Source organism: Phocoena sinus, chromosome X (assembly GCF_008692025.1).
Source record: "Phocoena sinus isolate mPhoSin1 chromosome X, mPhoSin1.pri, whole genome shotgun sequence".
Taxonomy (NCBI): Eukaryota; Metazoa; Chordata; class Mammalia; order Artiodactyla; family Phocoenidae; genus Phocoena; species Phocoena sinus.
The window spans coordinates 28,639,323-28,657,023 of record NC_045784.1 but is presented as its reverse complement, the minus strand read 5'-3'; the positions used below and the strand labels follow the sequence as shown (position 1 = coordinate 28,657,023).

At 38.5% G+C, this 17,701-nt stretch overlaps 1 protein-coding gene across 1 annotated transcript in view; it reads left to right on the top strand.

Annotated features, from left to right (window-relative positions):
- The window catches only part of DMD (dystrophin), a 2,099,690-nt gene that overhangs the window by 901,808 nt on the left and 1,180,181 nt on the right, over positions 1 to 17,701 (top strand). Inside the window, exon 43 of the mRNA XM_032618871.1 lies at positions 6,706 to 6,878. Within this exon, the coding sequence (XP_032474762.1) occupies positions 6,706 to 6,878 (173 nt within the window). The remainder of the gene's footprint in view (positions 1 to 6,705; positions 6,879 to 17,701) is intronic.

Below are 17,701 nucleotides of genomic sequence, written 5' to 3'. Positions count from 1 at the left end.
ATTCTCTGAGAATGCACCAAGGAGCTATTATCTAGGTATCCAGGGAGTATGACATCTCCTGCCCCAGTTTTTGCTTTTTGCTTTTCTCATTTAAGATAGAAAGTTTTCTTGCCTTTACAGCATGCTGCCCAGAATTGCTAAAACTATTCATAACTTGATTCTGAGCAATTCCATCACTCTCCAGAGAACTGGGAACTCTCCAGAGATTTGGATTAAAATCAGGAAGCTTTGCAAACTCAAATCATCAGAGAGAGACTATATATTCTCTCACACACACCCCACATGAAAGCCATGAATGGATTACTTTTAGACCAGTGGGGAAGATCCTCCTTCCCTTCTCTTGAATTTTACCCCTTTAGGAAATTACAGCTATTCGTTTTAAGTGTTTGGGCTCCCAACACACGGACAAATGGGGCTGGTTGCCCCAGTGTGAATTTCAGTAATCAGCATGTCAGTCAGCTGGATGCTTGGTATCAAGTGGAGCACTTGTCAGAGTTCTGGAATTTTGCCCTTGGGCTGGCAGCCACGTTAACATGGAGTCCGTGACTCACGTCAACAGAATTTGAGCCCCTGCAAGCACTGGCAAAGGTCATTTTATCAGGCTGTCCAGGTCAGCAGAGTTAACAGAAGCAGAAAAGAAGTCATGTTGGTGCACCTGATCTAATCCAGCTAGTGGGGTAGCCCTAAATATTCCACCCAAGACTCTAGTCTCAGAGCCATCAGGAGATGGTAATGAAATTTTGCCAGGTGGATAAAAGAAAGAACGAATATAAGAGGTTTGCTTGAGTGAAGGCACTTCTAGGACATTGATAACATATACAAGATCCATTCTGTCTTTTTAAAAAATGTTGTTATATTCTCAGTTTTGTTTTTATTAGTAGTAAACTTTTCCTCCATAAAGAAGTGTCTTATGTCAAATAAAGCAAACCATAGTGTAGTACTAAGCTATTTTCAATTTTGTAGTGAAAGAGGTTGACAATGGAAGACAGTCTTCTCTGTCCAGATTTACATTTCCATACTTTCAATATTCTGAGATTGCTCTTGATAAGATCACCAGTCACCTCCTAAATATCCACAGTTGACTTTTTACTCCTGTTCCTAGATGCATTTGACTTGCTGGTGGCTCCCTCCCTCCCTCCTTCCTGATATTCGTTCTCCCTTTAGTTTTAAAATATTTTACTCTTCTGGTTCTTCTCCAAGGTCTGATGAGATCTACTCTTCGGTCATATTCATCTCCAACCTTGACCTCTGCTTTCCACAAAGGGTCATCGTTAGGCAAATTTTCTTCTCACGCTTTCACTCTAACCAAAGTTTCTGACCAATTTGACCATCTCTCCTGTAATGAAACAACACCTACTACATTCCACTGACTAGCAATTCTGTAACACTGGCAGAAGACAATTTTAACCTGCATTTCTCCAGATAAGGAATCTCACAGGATATTTCTGTGTTGACATGCCTTCCTTTCTCTCACATGGTAATACTTGTTAGATACATATTCTGACCACAGAGTTAAATTGAGTTGCTTAACAAAAAAATAATGAAACCTTCTAATCGCAAGGTGTTCATGGACTTGAAGGCAACACCTTGGAATTTTATAAACAATCTCTCTCTCTCTGTCTTCCTCTCTCTCTGAAATTCACTCACATCACCCATAACCATTGTGTCTAGCTGATTTGAAGCCCTGGGAACACAGCTGCTTTCCTCAGGGTCCCATTGTAAGCATTGACTTTTGCCCCTTACAACCGACATTATCTATATCCTCACAAGATTCTATAGATTAATCTTCCCCCAAGACAAGTCCTCATGCACCACAGTCATAAAGTCTTAGAATGAGGCAGGAAAGCTCCCTAAGATCTACCCATGACTTCTCTCCTGCTGCCCAATGGAGTTTGCTTCAGAGCCAGCCTTCTGGGAAGCTGCAGGCTTAGCAACAGGCACCCCCTATCTAGCCTAGTCTCCATCTCACACATGGTTGAACCACCCCAATTTTGCCTGCAAGTCAGCAAATATGTTCATTTTATTGATACCTGTTAAGTTTTTATATTTATACAGTTCACCCTTGAACAACATGGGTTTGAACTTCATGGATCCACTTACATGTGGATATTTTTCCACAGTAAATACTACAGTGCTATACAATCCATGGTTGGGTGAATCCGCAGGTGTGGAGGAACCACAGATGTGGAGGGCCAACTGTAAATTATACACAGATTAACCCTCATTTTATTCAAGGGTCAACTGTATTTATTTATCCTGACAGGAAGCATGTGATCTCTGGGTCAGAGAACATCTCACTAATTACTCAAATCCCCATGAGACGTGCAGTGAGGGCCAGATGTACAAGAGAGAAACCCCAACATTATAAACATTAGAACTTACGTAAAGGATTTGGCACATCTGATAGAGACAGACAGACAGACATGGAGGGACTTGGGTGGGTGAGGGGAGAGCGAGGCGGGAAGAGAGAGACAGAGAGAGACCTTTGCTCTGGAATGTAAATACATCCTCTCCAGAGAGAGGGGAAGGTCTAGGTCTGTTATCCTCAGAATGTAAGTTGGAATGTAAGCAAAGGGATCCAAGAAGGATAAGCTTCTAAGTCTCCCTGGAAAAATGCACTAATCTAAACACCGAGGTATGTTTGCTATTCAATTATCCTCTAACCCAGATGCCAATGTTCTTTGCTCAGAAAGGCCAGACCGTGTGGAAATGTGAGAATACGTATGGCCCAACGATATTTGCCATCTCATTCATATTCTCAAAGTCTGTTGCCAACTGCCTATTGAATGTCTATTGTCTGACAACCCAAAGGCTTCATAATATGTGTCCAGAAGGAAATCATCTGTTACACACACACACACACACACACACACACACACACAAACACAAATACAAATGCATGTGCACACAGAACCTGTTCATCCATCTGAAATCCTTTTACTCAGATATCAGTATTCATCCGGATGCTCAGGCCAGAAACCTGGGAGTTATTCAAGTCTTTCCTCTTCTTCACCCAACAAACAGTCACTGAGTTCTGCCAAGTTTCCTTCCTAAACAAGTTTCTCGATTCAACTCAATTATGAAGGACAACTAGATATTTGATTACATTAATAACACTTTAAAGTTTTTAGATGTAGGATATGGTATTATGTGTACTTTCCTTGAAAACAATTCACGTATATTGGAAACATGCTGAAGTATTTATGGATAATATATCAATTTGTTTCAAAATAATCCAGTTGAGGAGGTGAATGGGTGGAAATATAATGAAACAAAATTGTCCATGGTTTCATAAGTGTTGGCACTGGATAATGGGCTCATGGGGGCTGTTTGTACTATTTTCCTTTTCTGCTTTTGTGTATATTTGAAATTAATACACACACACACACACACGCACACACGCACACACACACGTCATGGTTCCCCACTGTCTACTGAATTACATGCAGTATTTTAAAGCACATTATTAATCATCTCCAGCCTCTGTTTTCTGACCCATCTTCCCTGATCCTGTACATTTCTGAAATGTCAGTCATACACGGCTACTCATGTTCCCTGTCATTGCATGTGTATTACCTACCAAGTATGATGTCCTTCTCACTTCAACTACTCAGCTGTGTCTACCCCAAATTGCACTTCCTTTATGAGCCCTTTCCTTGGCTTGTGACCATATATGATATATGATTCATTCCTTTTCTGAACTTTGAGAAAAGATTTGGTACCACTTAGACCACTCATCAAATAATTTCTCATCATTTAACTGGGACTTCTAAACTATAATTGTTTCCTTCAGTTTCCAAACCACATCCTCCCTTACTACCTCAATGAGATCAATTTAAAACTTCTTCGAAACAAATAAAACTGTGCTTCACCTACCTCTGCCTTCTCTGTATTGGTCCTTGTACAGGAAAGAGCTCAGTAAATGTTTACTCAATTGACTTGTCTTTGACAATTCAGATGAGCAAAATAACCAAATTCACATTTGTAAGACTAGACAAATATGTAAGTTTTTAGCATTTTTTGAACATTAATATTTTAAAAGATTTTTATTACTTAATGGCATTGTGCATTTTCCCCTTAAATATAATCTAGACTTTAAAATTATGGAGTTAAATTTTGAGATACTTTCACTTATTCAACACAAATGCACTGGGTACCTACCATGTGCCAGGCACAGGTTTGAGCTCTGGAAACCCAATATAGAGCAAGACAGATAACATCCCTGCACTCATAGGATCTAATCTAGTGATGCAGAGAAACTAGTAGTTGTATAATTTCATGTTAGTCATAAGTGCCATGAAGAAAAATGAACAATACAGGGAATACAGAGCAGTTGGCGCTGCTACTTAAAATGGAACAGTAGATAAGGCTTTTCTGAGATGAGAAAGAAGTGAGGAAAACAGCCATATAAGTGTCTTGGAGGGAAAGAGTATTTTTGGCAGAGAGGACAGCAAATGCAGAATAAGGAAAAAATAAGATTATAATGTCAGGCAGTGTACAGCCAAGCTATGTAGAGATTTGTAGGCCATGATAAAGACTATGGGTTGGGAATTCCCTGGCGGTCCACTGGTTAGGACTTGTCGCTTCCACTGCTGGGCGCGGGTTCAATCCCTAGTTGGGGAACTAAGATCTCACGAGTCGGGCATCTGGGCCAAAAAAAAAAAAACAAAACTATGGGTCTGATGAGGAGCCATTGGAGGGTTATGAGAAGAGAATTAATATGATTTGATTTATGTTTTATAAGAATTTCTTTGGCTGTTGTGTGGAGAATTGACTGGGAGAGGGGCAAGACTGGAAGCAGGAGGATCATTTAGGTAGCTATTGTGATAATCTAGGTGAGATATAAGGATAACTTATATCATCAGAGCAATAGCAAGGGAGATAATGAGAAGTGGTCAAATTCTGGACATGTTCTAGAAGTAGAGCCAACAAGATTGTCCAACAATTTGAATACTGGAGATTAAAAAAGAAAGACCAAGGATGATTCCAAGGTTGTCAGCCTGAATAACTATCAATTGATATGTCATTTACCAAAGGAGAGAAAACCATGGGAAGAGAAAGATACGGGGATGCAGTTCAGAATGTGGTTATGCTAAGGTTGAGATGCTCATGAGGCATCCAAGTGTCAAGAAAGTACCTAGATTTGTGAGTCTGGATTTCAGAGTTGAGGTCAGGGCTGGAGATGTAAGTTTGAGAGTCATTGTCACATAGAGATTATTTACAGTCATGGGACCAAATAAGAGGTAATATAGATAGAGAAGGAAAGGTGTCAGAACTGAGCTAGAGCACTCCAATATTAAGAGATTAGTAAGATGGGAAGGATTCTGTAAAGCAGACTGAGAAGCAGTGGACAAGAAGGTGGAGGAAAAACCAGAAAAATTCAGGTTACAGAAGTCAAATGAAGATAGAGTTTTAAGATGGAGGGAGTGAGTGATCAGCTGTATCAAGAGGAGGACTGTGAATTATCCATTGAAGTTGGGCATGTTGAAATCACTGGGCTTCAAGGCTAATGACTTTTAAAAGTCAATAGATTGGTGTGAGATGATATCTCATGGTAGTTTTGATTTGCATTTCTCTAATGATTAATGATGTTGAGCATTCTTTCATGTGTTTGTTGGCAGTCTGTATATCTTCTTTGGAGAAATGTCTATTTAGGTCTTCTGCCCATTTTTGGATTGGGTTGTTTGTTTTTTTGTTATTGAGCTGCATGAGCTGCTTGTAAATTTTGGAGACTAATCCAGTCAGAATGGCCATCATCAAAAAATCTAGAAACAATAAATGCTGGAGAGGGTGTGGAGAAAAGGGAACACTCTTGCACTGCTGGTGGGAATGTGAATTGGTTCAGCCACTATGGAGAACAGTATGGAGGTTCCTTAAAAAACTACAAATAGAACTACCATATGACCCAGCAATCCCACTACTGGGCATATACCCTGAGAAAACCAAAATTCAAAAAGAGTCATGGACCACAATGTTCACTGCAGCTCTATTTACAATAGCCCAGAGATGGAAACAACCTAAGTGCCCATCATCGGATGAATGGATAAAGAAGATGTGGCACATATACACAATGGACTATTACTCAGCCATAAAAAGAAACGAAATTGAGCTATTTGTACTGAGGTGGATGGACCTAGAGTCTGTCATACAGAGTGAAGTAAGTCAGAAAGAAAAAGACAAATGCTGTATGCTAGCACATATATATGGAATTTAAGAAAAAAAATGTCATGAAGAACCTAGGGGTAAGACAGGAGTAAAGACACAGACCTACTGGAGAACGGACTTGAGGATATGGGGAGATGGAAGGGTGAGCTGTAACAGGGCGAGAGAGAGTCATGGACATATACACACTAACAAATGTAAGGTAGATAGCTAGTGGGAAGCAGCCGCATGGCACAGGGATATCGGCTTGGTGCTTTGTGACCGCCTGGAGGGGTGGGATAGGGAGGGTGGGAGAGAGGGAGACTCAAGAGGGAAGAGATATGGGAACATATGTATATGTATAACTGATTCACTTTGTTATAAAGCAGAAACTAACACACCATTGTAAAGCAATTATACCCCAATAAAGATGTTAAAAAAAAAAAGTCAATAGATTAAAAATGCGAGGCCATTAGTTACTTTGGGGGTTGATAAATTTCCTTTCTTCTGTTTCCATAGACAGCTGAATCATTTTTGACTTGCTTTGAAATTTCAATATTACAGAATATAAAAGACAGCCTGCAACAAATCTCAGGTCTGATTGACGTTATTCACAATAAGAAGGCGGCAGCGTTGCAAAGTGCCACACCAGTGGAAAAGGCGAGGCTACAGGAAGCTCTCTCACGGCTCGATTTCCAATGGGAAAGAGTTAACAAAATGTGCCAGGACCGACAAGGGTAGGTACCACTTTCCTTTTACTAAATGATTATACCTGTCTCCCAGGAATTCTAGAGTTCATTTCAGTGTTCTCCATGGAAAAAAGAGAGGTAAGGAGGAAGAGAGGGAGAAGTATCACTTTCACTGGAAAAAGGTAAGTGGAGTAAGAACAAATAATGATGAACAGTTCAGACTAATGAGCTGAATTCAACAAATTTTTCTGTACTGAAGTTAGTATTACGTTGGAGCACTATAATATCCTCTAAAATTTCAGGTAATGGCAAAACCTATCTGGTCATTTAATTGAGGTGGTTTAAATAATTGTACAATATAAATTGTATACCTTTGGTCAAATCTGTATCCTATAGATTTATAACCATTTGATATACTTAGATTAATATATTGGAAATATAAGCTGGCAACACAAAGTGGATTTTCGTGTGTTGTTTCTGTTTTGAAGGTGATCCTTTACATTTGGAAGTCCCCCCACTTTTTTGCTACAAGGAAATTGTTGATTTAAAATAATTAATTTTTAGTGCTTCCCTTATTTTAAATATCCAACTGTTGACCAGATTTTTAAAAGTCACATACATTTCTTAGCCTCATACTACAAGAAGATATTGTTTTCTCTTCCAATTTTAGGTTAAAAGGAATAAAGTTGTAATGGCTTAAAACAGTTGGTTTCAAAGATATGTTCAAGACCATCTTCATTATTCTCAGAGGAAATCAAATCATTTTTAATAATTACAAAGAACCTCCTTAATATCTCTCAGATCTGTCCATTTCTTGCCATCTTTACTTCTATTTTTGTTCTTCATTTACTGCATTAGATTCCTAAATCAATACTTCTAGCAGAAATCTCAGTTGTCTCCAGTGATCATCCCTACTTTGTTCCCAATTATCTTTCATCCAGAATTGTTTTTCTGAAGTGTAAGAAAACTTACATTCCCTTTAGAATAAAGTGCAAACTTATTAATTGGGGATATAACGCTTTCACATGACCCCTGCTCCTCTGGTCAGCCTCACTGTTTATCAATTCCTGCCTGCCCTACAACCCCTCCAAATTCTGCTCTATCAATATTAAATTGATTTAAAGATTCACAAATGTTTTCTGCCCTCTCTGGCCTACCTGCCCTTCAAGTCTCATGTGAGATGTTATTTCCTTCTTAAAATGCTAAAAATATTAGTTGATCATAGAAAGTTAGATATTATTTTAACATTAATGGAATATAATATCAACATACTATTTATGTATTTGCAGATGTCACCAGACTTGGTGGCTACTCTGTAGAGTACCTGCTCCAAAGTGACCTATTCCTAGAATTTACTACATAGCAATCAATTTTATTGATTGATTTTTTCCTTTTTTGCCTCCTGCACAAGCTCCTGAGAGACAAAAGCTGTGTTTTATTTTGTGTGGTATGCTCAGGATTAAGGTAGTCTTGAGCACGAAGTGGATGTTCAGTGTGTATGGACTGAAGCCTCCTGCAAGAAGCCTGAGAATATTTTTCCCTGGATGGTCCAGTAGTTCTATATCAACTTGCTGGAAAACAGAGGGGCCCTAGGGTATCCAAAGCCATTCTTGATAAAGGGAAAGAAACTCAACAACCCTATGTATATGCTGCAAAAGACAAACTCATATTGCCATCATGGTGCACCTCTCAGTAGCCCACATTGAGTCAAAATGAGCTTTTACAAGTTGCTCCAATGAGGTCAGTTTCATCACTGTCTTTTGGGGAGCTCATTCCACTTTGGGGATGTTTTTGTCTTTGTTGTCTTCTCTCAGTGTTTTCTTCCAACCATCCAAGACCACCAACACTATCCCTTAAGAACCTTGCAGGGTTCTTGGGTAGCCAGTGGTTACTGTGCTTCTATAGACACCTCCCATTCTTGCACGAAAGCAGAGGTGAAACTTTCTGCTTTCTGAGACTTCTTCCCCACTTTATGTCATCTTTGGTCAGTGAGCTGGGTATTCCCTTATGACAGTCATACAACTCTTTCCCTTTCAGTTCACCTTCAACCATAGTCTTTAAAAGAAGCAGAAGGCTAATGCCATTCCACAGAGAGAGTAAGCTGAATTCTCACCCCACATCTAGGTGGGGTCTTTCCTGAATTCTCACCCCATGTCTGGGTGGGGTCTTTCCTATGTCTGGCAAGAGATAGTGTGTCACTAACGCCAGTAGACCCACTCTTTTCTTATCCAGTTTCTGGAAAAGTATCCTAATCTTTCTCTAACTGGGTTCCTCTAGGAATTGGTCAGGAGCTGCTAAATTTCCTGTGACTTTTAGTCTAGTCTCAAGTAAAACTGTTTTAAGTTATTGCTTGTGAGCACAGACACTAGAGTTCAACTTGTTTTGGAATCCTGGCTTTCCTGCTGACTGGATTTATGTCCTTGAACAAGTTCCCTAACCTTTATGCTCCACAATTCCCTTATCTGTAAAATGGGATAAAAAGATTTTCTAAGTCATAGAGTTGTTATGAGGATTAAATGACACAATGTATGTAGAGTGCTTAGCAGATTGCTTATACACGATAATGACTCGATCAAGCTTGGCAGTTTTGAAGATAAAAATAATGGTCTTCTGGCTCTTATAGTCTTCATGCCTGCTAATTCTTTCTTATATGCTTTCACATTTTCCTGAGCACCATGGAGAGTTGATTTAAATTCAGTCCCTGATTGGAAGAACCTCCCAGTCCTAGAGAGAAAATGGACAAACAGCCAATAAATTACAGGTTGACAGATGTGAGTGATGTGAGAGGGCGAGAACAAGATCCTTGGGGAGTGGAATAGGAACATCTTACTCAGAGTCAGGAATAAAGCAAGGTCAATGGACTGTTCAAGGTTCTGAGTTACAACTAACAGAAAGTAACTCCAGTTACCTTAGGTAGGATAATATAATTGGAAGGATATCAGGTAACTCATGGAATCAATGGAAAGGCCTGCGAGTCAGGTTTAAATATGGGCAGAAATTGTCAAGGAAGACCAGGATATGCACCCAGAAACACACCTAGCATCAAGCTATAAGATGAATCTGAATTATAAACTTCTGTCACTGCCGTGGTCCACTGGTCCACAAGAGGTACCATTGCCACTGGATATTGGTTGCTACTATCCTGCCAAAAAGTATCAAAATTATTATTTCTTTTTGTGTCACTAATTTTAGAATTAAGGTTTCTGACAGAATTATTTGGTAAAGCAGGAGATGGATATTTTTTTTCTCTGAAAGGCCAATTAGTAAATATTTTAGTGTTTGCAGGTCCTATGATCTCTGCTGTAACTACTCAACTCTGCTGTCGCAGGGTGAAAGAAACCATAGACAATATACAAATCAATGGCTTGTTCTAATAAAACTTTATTTATAAAGACAGGTGGTAGGCCAGATTTTGCTGGTGGGCCATAAATTGCCAACTCCTGTAATAAGGCATGCTTCAGTCATATAACTAGGTTCTAACTGCCAGGGGTTAGGGAAAATAAATAGCTGGAATTTGGGATCCATTGCGGTGATAGTCAGGAATTTATCTCCCGCCAAGCCCATACAATGGTAGATTTTTGAATCCTTAGAGAGACTAGAAGCTATAGGTTCTTTTTTTTAAATTGAAGTATAGTTGATTTACAATGTTGTGTTAGTTTCTTGTGTACAGCAAAGTGATTCAGTTATGCATATATATACATATTCTTTTCCATTATGGTTTTTTTACAGGATATCGAATATAGTTCCTTGTGCCGTAGAGTAGGACCTTGTTGTTTATCTATTTTATATGTAGTAGTTTGTATCTGCTAATCCCAAACTCCTAATTTATCCTTCCCCCACCCCCTTTCCCCTTTAGTAACCATAAGTTTGTTTTCTATATCTGTGAGTCTATTTTTGTTTTGTAAGTAAGTTCACTTGTGTCATATTTTAGATTCCACATATAAGTGATGTCATATGATATCTGTCCTCCTCTGACTTACTTCACTTAGTATGATAATCTCTGGGTCCATCCATGTTGCTGCAAATGGCATTTTCATTATTTTTTATGGCTGAGTAGTATTCCATTGTATGTATATACCACATCATCTGTTCATCTGTCAATGGACATTTAGGTTGCTTCCATATCTTGGTTGTTGTAAATAGTGCTGCTGTGAACATTCGGGTGCATGTATCTTTTTGGATTAGAGTGTTCTCTGGATATATGCCCTGGGGGTGGGATTGCTGGAACATATGGTAATTCTATTTTTGGTTTTATAAGGAACCTCCATACTGTTTTCCATAGTGGCTGCACCAGTTTACATTCCCACAGTGTAGGAGGGTTCCCTTTGCTCCACACCCTCTCCAGGTTTTGTCATTTGTAGACTTTTTAATGATGGCCATTCTGACTGGTGTGAGGTGATACCTCACCGTAGTTTTGATTTGCATTTTTCTCATGAATAGAAGCTGTACATTTTTAAATACCCTCATGTTGGGTTCTCAACAAAAAACTACTGATTTTTTTTTTTTAAATAAGTCAACTTGAGGTTAAAACAGAATACCTTTGAGCCAGTAAGAAGGTATTAGTATATTTTCATGTATGATCCAGGTATGATAGTGTATTAGTCAGCTATTACCGTAATATGGTGATACAAATCACCCCCAAAACTCGATGGCTTAAAACAAGCCTTTATTCTCATGCTTATGGATCTTTAGGTTGTCTGTGTTTTGGCTGACTTAGGCTGAGTGTGGCTGGGCAGCTGTTTCAAGTTATGGTTAACTGGGCTAGGCTCTAGGATGTGTGCTGGGTTAAGGTCTGTTACATATATATTTATTCTGGGCTTAAGATGAAGGATCAGTGGCACAGTCTGCTCATGACGGGTCACCAGAGCATGAACCAAGCCTAATCTCCTAAGAGCACTTATAACCTGTGATCATATTAAGCCACTCACATGCCATTGGCCAAAGCAAGCCTGACATGAGTAGAATGGGGAAGTAGTCTCTTCCTACGGTGGAAGGGAAAGAAGAATGAATATTTGCTGAATAATAATCTAAACTATTATAGATAGTTAATAACACAGGATTTTTTTACAGCTAGAAAATACCTTAGTAATTTTATCCTGCTTCATTATTTTATACGGGAGACTTAATCACAAAGATGTTAAGTGACTTGCCAAACACATGCTACGTGACACATCTGCATATTTCTATTTCACCAAAGTATTTAGCTCTAATAGAGCTACACAGTTTACTCACAAATAAGTTACAGATATGAGAAAATGCATTAGTCTCTTGGCATTCCTAAGGCATAGTTGCTGAGACCATCCTTAATCAACAGATTTATGAACGCCATAATGGCAGAACTCACCTCTATTAAATGTCATAAAGTAAAACAGACATTACTGTCTAAGTCAAGGCAAGTAGAGGATTAAAATCCAGATTGACTGTGACTGCTCACTCATTATCTAGGAGACCAGCTTCCATACGTTGTCTTCCAGCAAATAGAATTTCAACATGTACCTCAGTAAATTTACAAATCCTCGAAGTATTAAAAGTGGCTCCTTTCTATGGAAACACAGATGGTGAACACAGTAAATATTAAATCCATGAATCCTATGTGCGCATATACATACCCATGTATATGGATAGATATCCGTATATATAAACGTAAGATAAATATTTAACTTTATGAGAAATTAACATTGTTGCTAAATGCTGTTTTCATCTATTTCTTGGTGGATTGCTCACTGTTTATAAAAGATACCTACAGGAAACACATGAAAATAAATAATTAACATAATATCTACCTAGTATTAGAGAAACAATGTGCTTTCCTTCTTTCAACAAGCATTTAAGGAGGACCTTTCAAGTGCCAGATACTTTGTTGTCTTTCCTTTCTTTCTGTTACCACCTTTCCTATCCCTCAAACCATTAATAAATTTGCCCCATTTTCAGGAAATTATTCCTCAAGTCTTAGAGAATAGCACAAATCAAATAAGATTTAAAAAGTGAAAGCAGTTTCTAGACTACAAATTGCTCTGTAGCCATAAGATGGCATTATTGTGTAACAACAAGATTCTGGTCTGACGGTGTGAGGGCATTTAAAAAATCAAATTCTATTACCAGTGATATTTCATGAAATAAGAAATAGGAAAACCATGTTGCATAAAAGAAGCCAGGCACAAAAGGATATATGTTATATGATTCCATTTATATAAAACTCCAAAACAGGCATATCAGGGGTTAAAGGTCAGATATGGTGACCTTTGTGGGGAATAGAAACTAACAAGGGCAGGAGCAAGTCCTGGTGTTCTGAGTAACGTTTTATTTATTCATCTGGATGCTGGTTGCATTGGTACATTTCCCTTAAGAAAATGTATGGAACTGTGCACTTGTGATTTGTATACTTTTCTGTGTGTATGATGTACTTGAATGAAATTTACACTTAAAATTTAAAAAATCATAACTACATACATTTTTAAGTACAAGAAGGCCCCGATCTCAGAATTTTAGAAAAAAAAATATGTAGTTTTAAGAAAAGCATGTTACATTGTTCTATTTTTGGCCTTTCACCCTGGACTTCCAAACACTTTATAATAAGCCAGTACAGACTCTAGGATAAGTTTGTGAGCACCACCACTCTAGAGAAAGCTTTCCTGAATTTTCCACCATCATGCTGGGACCACAGTGCCACATGTCAACAGGATGCTGGGAATGGGAGAGCTGGAAACCGCTTCCCCAGGGATTTCTCCTTTGTTTGGCTCCCTTAGCGCCAAGTTCACAGTATTAATGCGCTTACAGACTCTTGCTGCTGTGAGACAATGAAAGAAATGAAACGAGAGAAAGCAGGAATAGAAACCAAAGAAATCTGACTTGAAGAGAGAGTGCCTTAATCATCTCTGTATTCAGATTCTGGGGGACAAGCATGTAATTCTGCAAGCCCACTCCAAATGCAACTTTCTCATAAGCATTTGCTATCTCAGTTGTAATTTTTCTACTGGAGCATTCAATAAATATTTTTCTCTTATGTCAAGGTGAGGGAAATAACCACACACTACCCATAGAGGAAAGGAATAATATATTAATCCTTATGGCATCACCATACAATTTTATCCTCTAAAGTGGAAGCTAGAGGAACAGATGTATAATCTGGGAGCTTTTCCAGAATTGTTTGTTCCTAAATGAGACATTCAGCTATAGCAGCATTAGCAGCCTCTTCTGTTTGTCACAATGCCATATGTATTTGGGAAGATACATGAGAAGCACACACAGGATCCTGACAACTCAGGAAAGATTAACACTGCAGTCTTAGAATTAGTCTCTACTAAATGTAAAGATTTTTATGCCAGATTGGATCTTTGTTTCCCCTCCCAGGTATATGTATAAGTGCCAATACATAATTCTACTGTTGTTTTTTGAACTTGGTAGAATTAAGAAGTAAGAAGTAAAAAAAAAAAATACCCTGAATATGGGAATTTTTTTTACATCTCATTTCAGAATCATTGTTGTACTGACCAGGGGAAAGTATTCTCATGCATTCATTCATGGGGACACTGCAGAGGAAGATGTGTTAAATTGAGGAAGAAGTGACATTTTCTCTTTATGTCCCACTTTTTCATGCTGCTGAGACCATGGTGTATGGGGAAGGCTTCTGATTTGGTTCTCAAAATCAAGATATGGGGGCTTCCCTGGTGGCGCAGTGGTTGAGAGTCCACCTGCCGATGCAGGGGACGCAGGTTCGTGCCCCGGGCCGGGAAGATCCCACATGCCGCGGAGCGGCTGGGCCCGTGAGCCATGGCCGCTGAGCCTGCGCGTCGGGAGCCTGTGCTCCGCAATGGGAGAGGCCACAGCAGTGAGAGGCCCGCGTACCGCAAAAAAAAAAAAAAAAAAAAAATCAAGATATGTTTTTGAAAATCATTATTTATTAAATAATTGATTCAATAGAATTCATTTTTAGAACTTAGTTATCTCTGTAAAGAAAATAATACACTTTTATCTCCACAGATCTATCAGGAAACATACATAGACACACCCATACACTCCCCAATTCACCTAAACATTGGAAATATTTAAAAGTTTATTGTTAACCTTCAAGTGTTCCCCAGGTAAGCATCTCGTTCACTATCTGCTCCCCTACATTTGTCTACATTGATTGGTCAGTTTTATTTTATTCGTTACTGGATATCAGAAACCATATCAATTTTCCTTCCTTGTACAATGTCCAGTACAGCACATTTGGTTAATAAATACTATTTGATGATAATGATGATGATGAAAACTATAATCTGACAGTGCTGATGTATCATATATGCCAAAAATAAATCATCAAAACTTTAGGAAAGGCGAATCTTTTACCAATCTGTCATTTGCTATAATCTCCTTTCACCAAGCTTAGCCTCTATACTACCTTCTCTGCCCTGTTTCCTCTTGTGTATTTCAATTTAGGGATCACCCCCTCCTGCACACTGCCTTCTATGTCAGGCTGCTCTGTTCACATGTTTATATTTCTGCTGGGGCACTGTATAATCTAAATTAATCCCTAGCTATTGTGAATATCTTTCATTGGCCAGTTGTTGCACGTTGCAAACCACTGAGAGAGCAATTGTGAGCGAAATAGAGAAATCTTTTGTTTCCACCCAGCAGCCCAAAATGAAGTCTGTGGTTTGACTGCTGATGCCAGTTACATGGAGGTTTGACTACCAGAGGCAAAGCTTTAAACTACAAAATAATCCCATATAGTTGGTGTTAGGAGGTATTTAATGTTAACATAGTGACTGTCAATTGTCAACAAACAATTATTCCACAATTCTCTTTTTTTGAAACTCTATTTAACACGTGAGCCATTCATAATACAGTATATCGTTTGAATTAGATACCTAAACTAGCCTTTGGTTTATATTTCTTTGTTTACATATAATTTCTGTGAATGTTTAGTTGTTGAGAACAGTTGGTGAAGGAATAGAATGAAGGGGACCTATTGTATTTATTTAATAAGGGGGCATTTTTTTAGCATCTTTATTGGAGTATAATTGCTTTCCAACGTTGTGTTAGTTTCTGCTGTATAACAAAGTGAATCAGCTATATGTATACATATATCCCCATATCACCTCCCTCTTGTGTCTCCCTCTCACCCTCCCTATCCCACCCCTCTATGTGGTCACAAAGCACCAAGCTGATCTCTCTGTGGGATGCAGCTGCTTCCCACTAGCTATCTATTTCACATTTAGTAGTGTATATATGTCAGTGCTACTGCCTCACTTCATCCCAGCTTACCCTTCCCCCTCCCGTGTCTTCAAGTCCATTCTCTACTTCTGCGTCTTTATTCCTGTCCTGCCCCTAGGTTCGTCAGACAGTTTTTTTTCTTTTTAGATTCCATATATATGTGTTAGCATATGGTATTTGTTTTTCTCTTTCTGACTCACTTCGCTCTGTATGACAGACTCTAGGTCCATCCACCTCACTACAAATAACTCAATTTTGTTTCTTTTTATGGCTGAGTAACATTCCATTGTATATATATGTGCCACATCTTCTTTATCCATTCATCTGTTGATGGACACTTAGGTTGCTTCCATGTCCTGGCTATTGTAAGTAGTGCTGCATTGAACATTGTGGTACATAACTCTTTTTGAATTACGGTTTTCTCAGGGTATATGCCCAATAGTGGGATTGCTGGGTCATATGGTAGTTCTATTTGTAGTTTTTTAAGGAACCTCCATACTGTTCTCCATAGTGGCTGTATCAATGTACATTCTCACCAACAGTGCAAGAGGGTTCCCTTTTCTCCACATCCTCTCCAGCATTTATTGTTTGTAGATATTTTTGATGATAGCCATTCTGAATGTGACTGGTGTGAGGTGATACCTCATTATAGTTTTGATTTGCATTTTGAAATGCATTAAATATAAGTTTGTTTCTGCCCTCCAGCTTGCCTTCTGTATGTTCCTACTGCTAGTTCAAAGCACTCAAGTGTTGCAGAGTGATTTGCTTTTTATGATAGCCATTTCATACAGGATCATTTGCCTTATATCTTTAACAGTTTCAGATTCTTATAAATCTTTACAGTTCACATAGAGGTTAGTTTAAAACTTGCTTCAGATAAGAAATAGACTTGATATAAAATTCACATAATCTCAAAGTTAAGCATAGATCAATATCCTGAATCTTTTTCTCAAAGTAATTGAACATTTTTGTTTCCCAGGATAGCTGTGTACACACATTTCGATTCTTCACCATAGACTATTCTACTTCTTCAGTGTACAGGGGGCTATAGTTTGCTTGTTTCTTATCTAAATAAATTTGTATTTTCATCATTGCCAAAGGGAAAAAGCCTCTAGTATAGAAAACAACTTGAAACCTATAAGACTAGCCTCATTTTGGAAATAATGCCACTATTTAGCTTTACTCATTGTATGTTTCTTGGCTTTGTCATGTCAAAAATTTCCCTTCTCTAAATATATATATATATCTTTTTCTGTCTACATGGGACATATGAGTTTTGGAAGAAAACAAAATTGTGCTAAATGTCACTTTTATGTAAATTCTCTTAGCTCTATCAATTAGAATTTGTTTTGGCTGAGAGTAACAGAAGCTCAAGGCAGTAATGCCTTCACTAAGACAGAAGCATATTTTTCTCTCCTTCAAAACCTAGGAGTATGCAGTCAAAGCAGGTATGATGGCTCTACTCACTCCTGCTTTCTACCCTGCTATTCTTATATGGTAGGCCCTCATCTACACATTGCAAGATGGAGTCCTACCACGTTCACATTCCAAGAAGCAGGATGGGAGGAGGTGGGGAGAAGGGGAAAAGGATTCACACAAGTAGTCTTTTAGGGAAGTTTCCTGGCAACTACCACATTTTACTTACACTTACACTTCATTGGCCAAAGTCAGTC